General features: G+C 40.5%; 1 protein-coding gene across 5 annotated transcripts in view; it reads left to right on the top strand.

The window, feature by feature from the left end:
* SKAP1 (src kinase associated phosphoprotein 1) overlaps positions 1-17,319 on the top strand; it is a 402,906-nt gene that overhangs the window by 347,138 nt on the left and 38,449 nt on the right. Inside the window, exon 12 of one of the 5 annotated variants that reach the window (XM_073004337.2) lies at positions 1,243-14,964. The exons of the other annotated variants lie outside the window; for them this stretch is intronic. Within the exon in view, the coding sequence (XP_072860438.2) occupies positions 1,243-1,248 (6 nt within the window). The 3' untranslated portion in view covers positions 1,249-14,964. Of the gene's footprint in view, positions 1-1,242; positions 14,965-17,319 lie in introns of those variants that run through there. 5 annotated transcript variants of the gene reach the window in all.

Raw genomic sequence — 17,319 nt, 5'->3', positions numbered from 1 at the left:
AGTCAAGGGTCCACTGTAGAAACAATTCTGATGAACTAACAGCAGACTTTTGTGCTTCCATGGTATGTTTGTACGTGTTTTTACATTATGGAGAACTTTGGAAAACTGCCTTTTGCCTCATATTGTACAGTACAACACTTTAAACAGTCCACTAGCATTACAATGAACCATAAAAGAAGAGCCAGGGATTGGCAGAGGGTGCTGTGGGCTGTGACACAAACCAAACCATATCAGACTGAGAGGCCACTCAGCTATCTGTCCAGTGGGGGGGGCAATGTGTACCCTGCATAATTATCTTTTAAACTGCCCACAAAGTGCTTTAAGTGCTACAGGGCAGTACAGCAGTGACCCACTTGACAACAATAATCCGTTCCGTTAAAATCGCTGTTAAGCGATATCGTCGTCAAACAAAAGTAAAAAAACCCATTGGAATGCATTAAAAACTGGTTAATGCGTTCCAGTGGGCGAAATACCTCATCATAAAGTGAAGATCCTTCCATAAGGGAAGCCATTTTCAATCGCTATCTTCCGGAAATAGGTCCGGAAAACAGCGGGCAGCCATTTTGAAAACCCGACGATCAGCTGTTTTTGATCATTGTAAAGCGAAAAAAAAACATTGACTCATCATTTTGAGATCACTATAGCGATCACAAAAAACTAATCGTAAAGCGGTTTCATCGTCTAACGGGGCCGTCGTGAAGCGGGGCACCTCTGTATATAAGCAGAACACTTTGCTTTGCTTTTAATGATTTCCAGAATGCACTCTGTCAGAATTCTAAAATACTCATTTTTAATGTTTTCCACCTAAGTGACAAACCACAGTTTATCTACATAGTTTAATTCTCCAACAGAAATCATTTGTTAATATGCAGATATAGTAGAGCCTCTTGTGACCCACCAGGCACCATCTTCCTGCCTTCCTTCTTTTCTTTCTACTTCCGTGTGAGAACATGACCTCATTTTAACTATCTTCAGTAGCTCTGAACTGCAATTGCACCACAGCTTTCTCACGTGTAACTGATTGGTCTTGGGTGGCTTCCTTTCATAAATTACTTTGTGTGGCAACAGAACTCACCTATGACCATCCAAAAAACTGAGGCTAAAAAAAGGTTGACAGAGTGGGAATAGGGACTGTCACAAAGCTGGAGGGGTGGGGGTGGGAAAGAGAAAGGTGTTTGAAAAACCGGTTCACTCAGCTGCATTTTAATTTCCTTTTCAATCTTGTCCCAATTAATTTTGCAGAATTAATCTCACCGAAGCAAGCGTGGCAGTGGCGCAGAGGCTGGCTGGCTTTTTTCTTTTCTTTTCTTTTCTTTTCTTTTTAAAGCAGTGCAGTCACTGTGCCTTGAACATGAAATAGTAGCTAATATAAAAATCCATCTGGTGTTGTTTGGAATGCATGCCGTCTGCTGCTAAGGTCCTGTCTGACATTTCATGCATCAGCCGTGGGGAGACGTGATTTTTGGAAGGGAAGGTGGCTTTTAATTGGCTGAGATTCAAAAGCAAGCTGGAAAGATCTGTCCAGTCTTGCTACTGAGGCAGGGAAAACTCGACACATAAACTTCTACATTCACTTTGAAATGATTTTAAATCTAAGATCGATTTTTCTTTTCAGAATGAGATATAATGCCAATCAGGAATGTAAAAAAGGCTTCCAGCTGGCACTGAAATTCAAAATTATATACAGTATTGTCAGATGCAAACATCAGTGAACAACCTCAAATCCTGCTAAAATTCCTATTCTGTTGGAAAAACTAGTTATATGTGCAGAATAAGATACCTTTTCACCAGTGACACCCAGTGGGCTGTTTCACACATTACAAATCTAGGTTTGCCTTTCAGCATGAGCGTGACAGAAAGCTTAAGGGCTGAGCTGTTAGTTACATACAAAGATATGTAAGATTCCCAGTGGCGTTCCTTCTGTTTCCTCCCCCACCCCTTAGCCTAATGGAAGATTCTAGTAATACACTCATTCAAAGAATTCTTTGGATTTGCAGATTTATTAAATGCAAAAAAAAAAAAAAAAAAAACCACACATTCAAATACATTTAAAGCTATCATGGTGTTCAGGCTCAAGTTTTTCTGTTCACTGAAGCTGGCAACAGTTCATAAATATTGCAGTGGAATTCAAATCCTCAAAGAAATATGAGATTTAAATGGGAGAACATAAAAGAATGGTGTGGATCTGGATTGTGTTGATTCATGGTATAGATCCTAGGTTCTTAACCTGTGGCCTGCAGACCCCTGGGGGTTGCAATGTCCTCACAGGGGGTCCATGAAGGATTGAAGAAATGTTATGATCTTTTCCAGTTTAAATAGAAGGAAGGGGAGGGGAGGGGAGGGTGGGAGGGAGGAAGAAAGAAAGAAAGAAAGAAAGAAAGAAAGAAAGAAAGAAAGAAAGAAAGAAAGAAAGAAAGAAAGAAAGAAAGAAAAGGAAATGTGGAACAAAATCTTAATTTCCCTTGCTTGTTTGTGTAAAACCTGGCTTTTCTGCCCTACCACCTCCATTAAAAACAAACAGAAGTAAAAAAATGGTTATGAAAATAACTGTTTAATAGCAAATAACTGTTTGATATTTCTGCACACAGTGAGAACATGTAAGTGAATTATGCTGAGTTACTGAAAGACAGCATGTCACATGTTTTGCTATTGCACAGATAGTCAGAAGATGTGGGAAGAGAGAGTCGGAATCAGTGTCAGTGTGACTGAGTGTTTGGACGGACTTTGTGATTGTGTTTCTTCTTCAATTTCTGCTAATAAAACCATTTCGTTATTGTAGGGTAAAGTTACTTTTTCAGTGAATTTCGTAACTTTTTGGCTGAGCCTCAGAATGGATTGCTGGCTGAATTTGAAATGTAAAAGAACAGATGATGTTGATGCAGGTGCATTCTGTTCAAAGCAAAATGAAGCTTCTTCAAGTCATCTTTAAAAGTGTTGCCATTATAGCAAGGATTGTCTGTCAATTGGCTTCACATGTACAGGTCTGAAGACAAGCAACTACCAAAGGGTGTTTTGTATTATGAGATATTGTCCAATGAGGCCATGGAACCGTCAAAATTGCGAAGACATCTCAATACTAAACATAAAAAACATGCTACAAAGGGCATCAGTTTTTTTCAAAAGTAAGGAGCATGAGCTTCAGGAAAGGAAGAAAATGGTTTTTAAAAAACTGCACCTGTTTATAACATTAAAAATACAGTGAGGGCCTCATTTGAAGTTTCTCAGCTAATAGCAAAAACCAGAAAACCTCACACTGTAACTGAAGAACTTAAAACCTGCTGCAGAAAGCACTAGCTTCCTTGGAAACTGGTGTGACAAGCAGGACACTGGCCCCATGTGCTGCACCACAACGCATAAGTAGACATGTCGGTTCAGGAAGACGGGCCTGAGGATCCTGGCCACCAGGGTCCAGAATATTCATATTAGTTTATGAATCTGAATATCCCATCTCTAATTTTGACTGAATTGTTGAAGGTCTTCTTTAGTCTTTCTGGCATCTTCTTAGCAACTAGGCTAGAGCTTCCTTACGTATGCAGCAATGGCACTAAGTCACCAATAGTGCTACAAGTGCAGTAGGCTTTCCAGACATTGCTTTTGACCCATCTGTGCTAATTCCAACGCATTTCAACCAATCCTTGTCATGAGACGTTATAAGCTTGTTTAAACTGTTAAATACTTCTTCAACTGTAGTGTGTACCAATGAGGAGATGAGCAGAATGTCTTCCAAAACATTTCTCTTGTGCTGGTATCTAGCATAGCACAGAAAGGTCACTTTGTTTGTTGTATCTGTGCTTTTGTCCATTTGCACTGCAAAGAAGGAGGGGGACATGCAAATTCTTTCTAACAATTGTTCCTTGATATTGGCTGACAAACTGTTGATTCATGTCTTAACTGTGTCTTTTGATAAAGATATTAAGAAAAGGTCCTTGGCATCTTTTTCATTGATCCATGCAGAAACCATGATTCTCCACCTTCCTGCTCTTCTGGCCACTCAGTAACTGGGTGGGGAGACTGCTTCAGTAACTATAAATCCACTCATGATTATTTCAAATAGGGAAAAAGAAATGTGAATTATTCTTCACAGTCATGTTAAGAGAAAAGTGAAGGGAGGATCTAAGGCAGCCCTAAAGCATCCACAACAATGACAGCACTAAAGAATATAGCCTTCAACAAAGTGAAACTTAAGGATCTCTTTCTAAAACCTGTAACAGTTCTAATGTTGAAGCAAAGCATTCTTTATTTTGCAAAGGTGCTGGGGCGTAAGCCTTCATGGCATCTAGACTTCAGAAGAGTTACTTTTTTCAACTACAGATTCCAAATTCCCCAACCAGGCATTGTCCGTGCTAGCTGGAGGACCTAGTGTTAGAATGGAATAAATCAAGACCTTTTCCCTCATTATACTTAATTAGGGTACATAAAATGTTTTCTGTGTTCATGAGGCTGTAAGCTTAGCCTGTTGTAATCCTTGGCTAAGACTGAATTCTGCAAGCCTAAGTAAAGTTTGAGGGAAAAGGGAAAGAAAGGATGGGTATACAGGACATCATGGAAAGCTATGGTAGTAACATTAGCCAGACTTAGCAGTTATGAACTAGAGCTGAAACTGTCCTTGTAAAACAGTTTGGGACCAACACCGTTAAGATGCAAGGCTGTCTCCTACTTCTGTGCCCTGTTGCTACCTTAAAATTGGTTTGTCCTAAGATCCACCTTATCATAAGAAAATAGCATAGGTCTATGCTAGTTAGAAATGCATTCGATTTCTCTTCACATTTTGCTTGGTATTATTAACTTGGGTCCCTTCAAGGGTGCATTTTTCAAAAAGAAGTATGTAAGGTTGGGAAACTCTCATCCATGAACTACTAGATACTCTTTTAAGGTGGCACCATCTAGCTCCCCCACCATACCTTCTTTCAGCCTATTCAGAGGAAAAGCTAAGCTTTTGAATAGCCTCTGTTGGCGCCAATGGAGGCTTTTTAAAATCCTGATTGCTGTGCATAATGAGATATTTTCTGAGGAAGAAGTGCTGTTGGGGGAAAGAAAACATTTCCATTTGAGAAGGCTGGCTCTTATAGGACTAAGATACTTCAGCAGAGAACTCGGGACTTTAACACTTGTTGAGCAAGCTTGTTGTATAAGAGTGTCTCCAACATGAGGCTTAAAGTGGTTTTTTGCTTCCTTTGGTTCATATTGCTATTGTAAAACCCACTTTTTGGCTAGGATACTCATTCACATTGCAAATATTTCTTAGATTCTGCACTGGATTCAGTAGGAGTTGTTTTCAAGTATCTACTTAGGACCTTAGCACTACTGTACAGATAAAGCAATATTCATTTCTTCAATCACAGCACTCCTCTTCCTCAAACCAGTAAAACAGACCAACACAGTTTCAAGCATACCTCTGAAGCTGTAAGAGCTAGAACTTGATATTGTGATTAAAATAAACACAGGCATTTCTAGGATTCTGAGTTCTGTGGCCAACACCAAATTTTACACTCAGAAAATATGAACATTCTAGTGCAAAGCAGTAGTGAAGCCTTTTATTTTATTTTATTTTTTAAAATCCTGCTTAGATCTGCCCAAAGTAGGTAGGCATACCCACCCATGTCTTCCTTCACCCCCCAGCAACGAAAAGTATATTAAATCTTGGACATCTGCTGCATTATCTCTCTCACATGGGTAGGGTGGAAGGTGGCTTTTTTCTTCATACATAACTAGGTTGTCTCTTATAAATCCCTGCTATGATCTAGCAATTACTGTCATTAACGCCTGCCGCCACCTCTAAAATCCCAGGCTACAATTACCAGTCCCACAATAGGTGTAACCTGTAGGTGTTTGACTGTCATCGTGAGGATGTCATGTATTATGTAAACTCCAGTCCCCTCTTATTGGTGGGGAGGGGGATAGATAGTATTTGTTCTATTTTACTGCCATGGCACCAGCATTTTTTAAACAGGGAAAAAAAAAACAGGCAATCTTACTGAACATGCTAAAGCAGGAGATGTTGAACTATCAACATACCTCTGGCGCCCCTGCTAATGCTGTTCTGGAGCTCCTCTCTGGCACCATTAACAAAGCAGTCAGTGGTTCCGCTCTACAACATGAGCCAAGTTGCATCCTCAGGTGCTTTTAAAGAGCACTCAGGGCTTGTCACAAACCTTGCCACTTTTGGCAGCTGGGCTTTACCCTAGCGTTGCCAGATGGTCCCTGATTTTTCTTTTTAGGAACTGTCCCTTTCTCTTTTTCTTAACATTTGATTAGCAGCAGTGACGTGCCAGGTGCTGTGTAAAATAATGATATGGTCTCTGTCCCAGGAAGGTTGCATTCTGCAGTTTTAGACTCCTACAGATCAACTGTTGGATATGTTATTGTTAGTGTTTGTTTATATAGAGCTTTTTCTGAAACCAAAAGTGTTTTGCACTCATAGAAATGTTAGAGCCTTGTAACAAAGATTATGCATGGGGAAGGTCCCAATTGGAAAAACTATTTATCCATCACCAACCTAATCCAATACTGTACTGTTGGTGGGTTGGTGAGACAATAATGTGCCCAAACCATGTGGTGAGCTTCTTGACTAAGAGACTACCTAAATCAGAACTAAGGAAGGTTTTTAATTCCATTTATATTGCGCTGTAAATCCTTTGATCTCAAAGGGAATTGCAATCCAACATCTTTTGGAAGGACACACATTCTCACCCATGCTGTAAGCATATGGACATAGTCATGCCCCCAAAACACTCTTAAGCACAGGGAAATTTTGAGCAAAAAAAAAAAGGAAGGAAAGGGATAGTGGTTGATAGGTTTCAAACATGATAAAATTCCTAATGTGTTTGGAGTTTTCTTAGAAAAGTATACACCAAAACATATTGTGTGGATGAAGCAGCCGTATCTTTGGAAGGTATGTTCCTTTGAAACCCAGTATTGACTGTAGTTCTCTGCCAAATGTGTGTTTCACTACATAACTGTGTTTACTACCATGTGATATATGGATTAGCTTTCCTTTATGTGCTTTGCTTGCATTCAGAGTTAAAGAATCAGATATTAGTAGTCAACAAATAATCATTCTCCCCAGCTCACATTGGCTAGTGATCCTGGTGGCTGCAACTTGTGTTATCCTACTGAGCATTGCTTGGTTTACTCTTGTGAGTCATCTTCCATTCTCTGTGCTTCAGATACAGTTGGTGTGATAAACATGTCATTTATTTCTTTTCATTGGTATTGTGGCACGTAGACCAAGGAAGGAAGGAAGACCACATATAGACATCAACAAGATTCGCAATCAAAGAAAAGTGGAGGAATTTGCCCAAGCGCTTCAGGAAACCCTTCTAGGCCCGGCTGATGCAAATGCACCTGAACGATGGGAACACTTCAAGAACACTGTTTATAACACTGCCTTGTCCACATTTGGCAAGAAGACCAAAAAGACGGCCGACTGGTTCGAAGCCCATTCGGAGGAGTTGATTCCAGCCATCGAGGACAAGAGGAGAGCTCTAGCAGCATACAAAGCCTGTCCTAGTGAGTACAACTTGCAGGCTCTTCGAGCTGCTCGTAGCCAAGTTCAACAGACTGCCAGGAGATGTTCCAATGATTATTGACTTCAGCTCTGCTCTCAAATACAGATAGCAGCGGACACAGGTAACATCAAGGGAATGTATGACGGTATCAAGCAGGCTTTAGGTCCAATACAGAAGAAATCTGCTCCCTTGAAGTCTACTACAGGCGTGATCATCCAGGACCGAGCACAGCAGATGGAACACTGGGTGCAGCACTACTCTGAGCTATATTCTAGAGAGAATGTAGTAACGGAAGAGGCATTAAATAACATTGAGTGCCTGCCTGTCTTGGAAGAGCTGGACGGTGAACCAACTTTAGCAGAAATAAAAGCGGCCTTGGATTCCCTTGCCTCTGGCAAGGCACCTGGAAAGGACAACATCCCCGTTGAAGTTTTGAAGTGCTGTAAAGATATCATCACCACTGAGCTGTATGAACTCTTTTGTCTTTGCTGGAGAGAAGGTGGAGTACCACAGGACATGAAGGACGCAAACATCGTCACATTGTATAAGAACAAAGGTGACAGGGGCGACTGCAATAACTACCGTGGTATCGCTCTTCTCAGCGTTGTAGGGAAGCTGCTGGCCTGTGTTGTGCTGAAGAGACTCCAGGTGCTTGAAGACAGAGTCTATCCAGAATCACAGTGCTGATTTCAAGCTAATAGATCCACCACCAACATGGTATTTTCCCTCAGACAGTTGCAGGAGAAATGCAGGGAACAACAACAGCCATTCTTTGTGGCCTTCATAGATCTCACAAAGGCCTTTGACTTTGTTAGCAGGGACGGACTTTTTAAAATACTTCCCAAGATTGGATGTCCACCTCAACTCCTTAATATCATCAGGTCCTTTCATGAGGAAATGAAGGGCACTGTAGTTTTTGATGGCTCAACATCAGATCCCTTTGACATCCGAAGCGGACTAAAACAAGACTGTGTCCTTGCGCTAACCTTGTTTGGGATCTTCTTTGCTGTCATGCTGAAGCATGCCTTTGGAACTGCAACAGAAGGTGTCTATCTCCGGACTAGATCAGACGGAAAGCTCTTTAATCTCACTAGATTGAGAGCAAAGACCAAAGTCCAACTGAAATGCATGCGGGATTTTCTCTTTGCCGATGATGCAACCATTGTTGCCCACTCTGCTGAAGACCTCCAACAACTCATAAATCATTTTAGCAAGGCCTGCCAAGACTTTGGACTAACTGTCAGCCTGAAGAAAACACAAGTCATGTGCCAGGGCGTGGACTCACCTCCCTCTATTACTATCTCCATGCAAGAATTGGAGGTTGTTCATGAATTTGTGTACCTTGGCTCAACAATCTCTGACACTCTCTCCCCAGATGTCGAGCTGGATAAACGCATTGGGAAAGCAGCTACCATGTTCTCTAAACTCACAAAGAGAATATGGCTTAATAAGAAGTTGACGACATACACCAAAATCCAGGTCTATAAAGCCTGTGTCCTGAGCACACTCCTATACTGCAGCGAGTCCTAGACCTTTTGTGCATGGCAGGAGAGGAAGTTGAACACCTTCCATATGCATTGTCTCCGATGGATTTTTCGTATCACCTGGCAGGACAAAGTTCCAAATAGAGTAGTCCTAGAACAAGCTGGAATTTTCAGCATGTATACATTATTGAAACAGCGACGTCTACGTTGGCTTGGGCACGTCGTGAGAATGGCGGATGGTCGGATTCCAAAAGAATTAGTGCAGGGAAGCCACCCCCGAGGGAGACCACAGCTGCGTTACAAGGACATCTGCAAGCGGGATCTGAAGGCCTTAGGAATGGACCTCAACAGATGGGAAACCTTGACGTCTGAGCGTTCAGCCTGGAGGCAGGCGTCTCCCAATTTGAAGAGACAGTTGTACAGCAGGCTGAGGCAAAGAGGCAGTCCCAAAACAAGAAAAACCAGGGAGCTGGACAGGGGACAGATTGTATTTGTCTTCAATGTGGAAGAGATTGTCACTCTCGAATTGGCCTTCTCAGCCACACAAGACACTGTTCCAAGACCTCCATACAGAGCACGTTACCATAGTCTCTCGAGACTGAAGGATGCCTACACCTAGACCAAGTAGACACTGACACATGGGAACTACTGTTTTCCAAAAGGCTTGACTTTTATTACTTTTCCCTCCCCATGACCAGAGCATGGAAGAGTAACTCTTTGGAGTTACAACTCTAAGAATCCACTAGTAGCTATGTTGTATTGGTAATTAGATACAAAGCACACTTGGGTGTGAAGCATACATTGATTGTTACTTTGTGGCTCCCAATAACCCTTATGTTTTAAATCATAAAATCTCTACATTAGCAGTCCAGCAAACACAATCACTATTTAGACAATTATCTTACATCAGATTTGGTAATATCAGCTGTGCAAAAGATGGTTAGGTGGGAGCCAGAAGCCTGTATCCAGCAAGGCTGCACAAAACTGCATGTTTGATCCCTAAAGGTTCCCATGCATTCCAAAGTTTCTGTGCCAGACATTCTTCCACAATGAGAACACCAGTATTTGCACCATCTTTTGTAGTTCTTTCAACAAGTTGTGGGGTCTATTACAAAACTTATTTATTTCATTTTTATACCACCCATCTGGCCAAGGCCACTCTCATACTTCTTCCATAGTTCTGTTGTTTGACAGTTCCTTCCTCAACTCTGTGTTTCCATACGGTGACAAAGAAAGACTTGTGGCATCTTTTATTTTACCATGGGTGTTCTTCGGATTACATTCTGCTTCTTCAGATGCTCCATGTTTCCAGAATCAGAGACATTGTGCCACTGGTCACCCAATGCATAAAATCCGTTTCCCACACTTTTCTACCTGAGGCCATATTTATTATGATTATTATATTTGATTAATTTTATATAGCAGTACACAAGACTCTCTCTGTTTGAAAAGACAAGCAATCCTTTAAAGACAACCAGCGCCAATCATTCCAGTGTTATTATTTCTGCAGATCCTGGAGTGAAAGGAGGAGGCGGGTGACATCTAGTGGTCTTTTTGTGGAAGTGTGCGTAAGCAGGGTAGCAAGATTTTCAATCTGAGGAGGCAGAAGACAATTCAAATGAAGCAGTGGTCCTTGGTTTCAATTGAGACTGTTTTTGCAAGTGGCACTTAAACCCACATATCATTCTTCCCCCACCACCACCACCCACACATCTTCTCACTCTTAACAAGCTGCATTGCAATGACTAAGGATGTTGTGGGGGGTGTTTTTGCCTCCATTAATAACCCCTGTGGGGACAGGAGACTATAGAATCGGAAAAGGCCTGGGAATAGAATCCGAGGTCAGCTAGAAGGCAACGGTCATACACCGGTCAAATTCAGGCTTAAGGCTATTTCCCCAACTCCTATCCCCCCCCCCAGATCAAAAAGCTCTTCCTAACACACTCCCCCCCCCCCCATTTCTACCCTCAGACAAGAATCAGCCATCCAGAAACAAACCCCTGGACAATTCATTCCTACCATGTAATTTTCTATACAATGTTCTGTATAAGGACAGAAAGGTTACATGGGGCAGAGCAGGGTGGGGTGAAGACCTGAGGTAGAATTGTGTGATTCCAACCCTATAATCATCCATTGCTGCTCAATAGCTTCACCATTCTGAAATGAATATGCTTAAAACGATATAAAACCCCAGGTGGTCTTTTTTCCACATTCTTCCCCTTCCCACCCTAAATTCTCTTCTGTTTTGTTCTCTAATGCCAGACTATAAGAAAATGAAGTGGGCTGCGGCTCAGAAAAGTTTATATCAGATCAAGCATGGAGTGAACTCTGGTCACATAAAACATGACAAATAAAGCTTGTTTATCACAAGAGGCTACAAGACTCTTTACTCTTTGTGGGTTTTGTTATAACAAATCAGCATAGCTATTCTCTTGAAATCTTCTAAAGTATGTCCTTCCTCTGTTCTCTTTTGAAATTCTTGGGCTAATCCCACCATCAGTAAGAATGGGCTTTGTTGTTTAACCATAAATACTGGAGATACATTCTATTGTTCTCTGCAGTATTTGATCCAGAAGAACAAGGATGCTTATGCACACACATACACGTGTGTAGACGGACACACACGTACATGGTTTTAGTCTTGATAATAGCCTTCATTTTCCACATCACTCATAAGAATATGTAGAGAAAAAAAGGGGATATCCCATCTTTTTGTCATCATAATTTCCTTAGTTGTGAACAGGTCAATTTGATTTAAAACGTAGAAAGTAATCTTGTGACTATACATTCTGCCCCCCCTTGCTCTTCAGTGCAGAGTTAATCTCTCCCTTTTAGCTACACTGGAATATACAGTGCATGAGCATGCAGAAAGTGGCCAAAGCAGGTTGAATTACACACACGCGCACGCTCACTGATACACATTCTAATTAATGTGGAAGAACTACCACCACCTAGTTCTGTAACTCAAGCACTAATGTGGATTGGAATCCCCACTTCCCCCATAAGCAGGCGATGCAGGGTGGAGGAGAAATCCAACCTCAGGATTCTGACTGTGGCTGTGCTAGAGGACTTTAAAGCTGTTAAATACAATCTATATTCAATGATCTCCCAGTATGAACCCTGGACCAGAGGTGTCCCTACCATAAGGCAGCCAGGTAGCAGGTTTTAGTTGCTATAAAGAGTGACAGAAGGGAATCTAGACAGACTTGATCAATGGGAAATTTCTATGATGCAAGACCTCTCTAAAAAGAATAGGGAGTTGTGCAAGAGCACTTCATTTCAATGAGACTTGAGCAGGAAAACATCGGATGAACTGTTCTCTGTGTTAATTGGTAGAAGAGAGTTACAATTTGGATTTTTCTGTTTTCCTGGCTTATTCTGTTTTCATCTTCCCAAATTGAAAGTCTGAGTCAGAATACAGAGTCAGGATTTGGCTAAGTCACCCTTGTGACATCCACTCAAGTGTTCTTCCTTTGGTATGAGAAGAAATATAGACCTTCCATTCTATAGTTGTTTTCACCTGGATGACAAGTTTTTTTTGACAGGTATCACTGAGGCATGTTTGTATTACTACTCTTCTCTCCACAGTACATTAACATCTATATGTAGGAAAATTTTCCAAGCCTTGAGCTACTCATTTTTTCAGCTTCTCATTGTTTTCAGAAGCATCCTTTAATTTGAAGGGTCATTTTTAATTCTAGAATATCAAGATCCTTTATAATGACCCTTTTAATAAATGACCCTTATTTCACTCAATAAATTTCCAAAATGTCACTTTATTTTAGTATCAAAACCTAAGTTATATAGCATGCAAATAGAGCTAAACAAATGTGTGCAGGATTTTTTTCATGCGTATGATGTTTATATATAATATATGTGGTATGTAATGTGTGTGTGTGTGCGTGTGCACGTGTTTGCATGTGTGCGGTTCCCCCACCCAGTTTATTTTGTGCTGAAATTTATCACAGATGCTGTTAAAGGCTTCGTTCTTTGACAGAGGTAATAATAAATACACTGCTAAAGACAGTAGTTTAATTCCTTATACCTTCCAATCCGGCACAGAATAAACTCCATTCATCGCTGAGTAATTTTTTACCACATAAATCTTTAAAACGAACCGTTGTAGGCTGTTGAGGCTGAAATATTGCAAATTTATTAGTTATGCCTGTGTCGTGGTGGATTCGGTGCGTTTCCATTCGAATATATTACCAAGGAAATTTGTGTCTTTAAATGTGACATTCCTTCCATTTTCCAAAGGCAGGTTTATAACAAGCAGCTCTTAGTGAAAACAAACTCATTCTTTATTAGACAAAGATTTAGTTCTAACCACTTTGCTAATGTGCCCAGGTTAGTTATGGGGAGGAGGGAAGTTGATGCTTCAAAGCAGTACCCTGTTCAAAATTAGCAATAGAAAGCTTTTATTCTGAACACTACTGATTATTAAAGGATGCTGATTATTTCATAGGAAGATTCTAGGAGACAAATGTTGCAGAGTTCAAATATGTAAATTGAAGAAGGCTGCTTCAGTACCCTGTTCAACAAAAACAATCTCACAATACCTTGGCAGTTCCTTCCTTCCTTCCTTCCTTCCTTCCTTCCTTCCTTCCTTCCTTCCTTCCTTCCTTCCTTCCTTCCTTCCTTCCTTCCTTGTGATTTGGGCAAGAGGAACATTTTTGTATATTTAATTACACTTCTGCCAAAGCTATGTAGCAGCATATAGAAAAACCCTGCTCGTAAAATCCTTTAGAACTTTTGTTAATATACTAGAGCTGGATGTGAAGGCAATCAGATACTCTTTTTTTAAAAAAACTAGTTATGCTTTAAAATTTTTATTTTTATTTTTTATCTCCTGGAGCTTCAGAATATAAATATGCCGTGCTGTTTAATTTGGCTGTGATAAAGAATTTAAAACACGCACACATGCAGAACAACAACAGTAGAAATCTCTCAGTTCATTTAGAGAGCAGGAGATAATTATAAAACCATTTCCCAATCCATGCAAGATGCGAGTAACATTTAAAAACCCGATTGATGTCGGTAACATTTAAATTGGTTGGTGCCATGAAATGTCACACACAGCTTTGGCTTTTCATTAGGGAAGAAATGGATAGATTGATGGGATCGGGCCTTACATTTCTGAGGATAAAATAAGTTTGTGTTAGCTCCATAACTCCTTTCAAGCTTGCTGACAGAACCAAAGCACATAGGGGGTGGTGGGGGTGGTGGTGGAAAGGGGCACCAGAGGCTGAGGGAAACTGCTTTCACTTCATCCGTGTGAACTTCCAGAGATTGCTCTGGTGTCAAAGTGGTAACGAATCAACAGTTTAAAATAATAAAATTAAAAGCAGGCTAATTAAATGCCACACAAAAGAGGCAGAATCCCACAGCTGTGAATACTATCCTTCATAAGGAGCCGGGTTGGAAAGATAAGAGTCACACATGCAATTAATATACAAGCATTTCTCATCAAAGGAATTGTTCCTGCTATTGGAGAATCCACAGAAAAAAAGTGCCATAGAATCATATTATGGTGGCCCATCTTTTCTTTTCTTCTTGTTCTTTCCTTTTCCTTTTTTTTACATGCCTGCTCCATCTGTAAATGAACAAACATCTTGATTTTATGGCCCTTTTCTTTGTTAAGCTGAGAAATGGAGGGTGAGGAACAAAGCAAAGCAAAAAGACATGAGCAGACAAAGCAAAACAAAAAAAAAAGACCCCAAAAGATGATGATACTGAACGCCTAAGTAACACTTTAATTCTACATTCATTTGTGCTCTAGCGATGAAGTTGTCACAAGCCATAATGCAGTATTTAATTAAAGTAGTGCAAACAGATCTAGATATGTCCTGCGGTTGCTATCTCCAAATTATAGCTTGTGCCATCCTGGTTGTATTTATGAAACAGCAGTTTCAAAGGTGCAACTGAACTGATATAGAAAGCAAACATTTAAACCATTGATTCAAAAAAACAAAGTGTGATTTTCTTTTTCCTTGCTCTGTTTCCTCCTCCCTCCCTAAATTCCCCTTCAGTTCTCCCTTGCGCAACCAAAACATCTTGATTTTCACAGATCGAACACAGCAGAGAATCAAGGATAACTTTCCAATATCAGTTCCCTTCATTTGATCTGAAGTGTTCTGGGAAATGTGGCAATGATGCCTCTTTTCATGGACAGTTGCTGTTGCCTTCCTGGGTGTAAGGGAAGAACATCTAAGAATATCTTAAAATGTCAGATGCCTTTGCAAAACCAGACATGAGAAAGGCATGCATCTACCAGAACACATCATAAAGAGTAAACATCATAAACCCACTATGGGTTCCTGTCAGATGTGCGGTCTGTTGGAGGCACAAACACCAGTGGAACTATCCTGCATAGCTGTGCTGTAGGGATCAGAAGTACCATCTGGATGAATGCAAGACCAACAGGCTGCTTAGAGCTGTTTCTCTTTCAGACTCATGTGCAAGTATCTTAGCTCAAACTCACAAAATGTGGGCAAGCAAAACACCATTTCCTATGTAATTGCACCCACATTTCAGCCTATAAAGTTCAGGTCATTTTGAGCCTGACTGGAGGGGGGGACATTTAGAAAGCGCTAAAGAGTAATCATGGATTACTCCATGAGAGTAATCATGGAAAACCTCATCTGGGTTTTGCAGGGCAGGTTCTACGAGGTGGATACTCAAATTTTCTTGCTTAGTGCCTCCTCTGGGGATTGCAGGCGACAGCTTGTGCTGGTGGTGGTGGTGGTGGTGGTGGTGGTGGTGGTGATGATGATGATGATGATGATGATGATGATGATGATGATGATGATGATGATAATAATAATAATAATAATAATAATAATAATAATAATAATAATAATAATAATAATAATAATAATAATAATAATAATAATAATAATAATAATAATAATAATAATAATAATAATAATAAAACCACTACCATCTTTGATCTGCAGAGCTGGAATGGACCTTATGGATGAGTGTATAGGGTAGGGGACTCTGTTTTGGACTGCTGTTACTAGTTGTTGTTGCAATGGATCATGTTACTTTTTTGTTCTCCATTACAGTATATATACATTATTGGGAGAAGAAATAGCAAATTGATAATTGAGAGGAAGCTCTGGCTCCCTCTGTGGTTCCCAACCTTGGGTCCTCAGATGTTCTTGGACGACAACTCCCAGAAATCCTGGCCAGCACAACTAGTGGTGAAGGCTTCTGAAAGTTTTAGTCCAAGAACGTCTGGGGATCCAAGGTTGTGTTTGACTACAGTTCTCATTAGACCCAGTTAGTAAGGCCAACAGCCAGGGATTCACAGACCTGTGGTCCAAAATATATTGAGGACCAAACCCTGGCCTAAAGTTATTGTCTTTCTATGCTAGTTTCTAGACTAAAAATAGCAGCACAAGCTAGCTTTTTCATGAAGGAGAATCTCAAGTATAGGAGGGTGCAAAAAAAACAATCTTTTATTTAACATCCAAAAAACCAAGGAATTCATAGTGGACTATAGGAAAAAAAGAGCAGACATTCAGCCACTGTATATAGATGGAGTTTGTGTGGAACAGGTGGTTGAATGTAAGTTTCTTGGGACTATCATAACAAATGACCTGACTTGGAGTGCAAACACCGCTGCGTTAATCAGGAAGGCACAACAACGGTTGTATTTTCTAAGGATTCTTAGAAAGCAACAATTGACTGAGAGTTTGTTAATCACCTTCTATCGGAGTTCGATTGAGAGCATATTATCCTACTGTCTCTGTGTATGGTTCACGAGCTGCACAGTGGCAGAGAAAAAGGCAATTCAAAGGGTGATTAAGACGGCCCAAAACATCATTGGCTGTTCACTCCCCTCTTTGGAAGAATTGTATAAGAACAGATGTAAGAGGAAGATATCTAACATACTGAAAGACTCCTCTCATCCGGGATATCAGCTCTTTAAACTATTACCATCAGGAAGGAGATTCAGGGTATTGAAAGCAAGGACAAGCAGATTCAAGAACAGTTTTTACCCAAGTGCAGTATTGAGTTTAAATGTGGGGCCATAGGTTTTTGGTGGATTTTAATTGCTGAGAGAAAACGGGGTATCTATATTTGGATGGTGAAAGTTGTGTATATTTTAACTTTTTTTTGTAGTGTTGTCCAGTTTTACCTTGGGGAAGAGCACCTCATTTCGTTGCACCCACTTGTGAGCGCAATGACAAATAAATTTCTTATGTCTTATGTCTTATGTCTTATGTCATATATGATCCAGCTCTTTCCATTTTCTTATCCATGTTCTTACTTTTGCTTTTGGCAGGAAGCTTTGTTAAATGTTGTCAGAGTGAGTTTCC

The sequence above is a fragment of the Pogona vitticeps genome, chromosome 6 (genome assembly GCF_051106095.1).
Source record: "Pogona vitticeps strain Pit_001003342236 chromosome 6, PviZW2.1, whole genome shotgun sequence".
Lineage (NCBI taxonomy): Eukaryota > Metazoa > Chordata > Lepidosauria > Squamata > Agamidae > Pogona > Pogona vitticeps.
The sequence above is the reverse complement of the archived record's forward strand: the minus strand, read 5'-3'. Positions and strand labels throughout refer to the sequence as shown.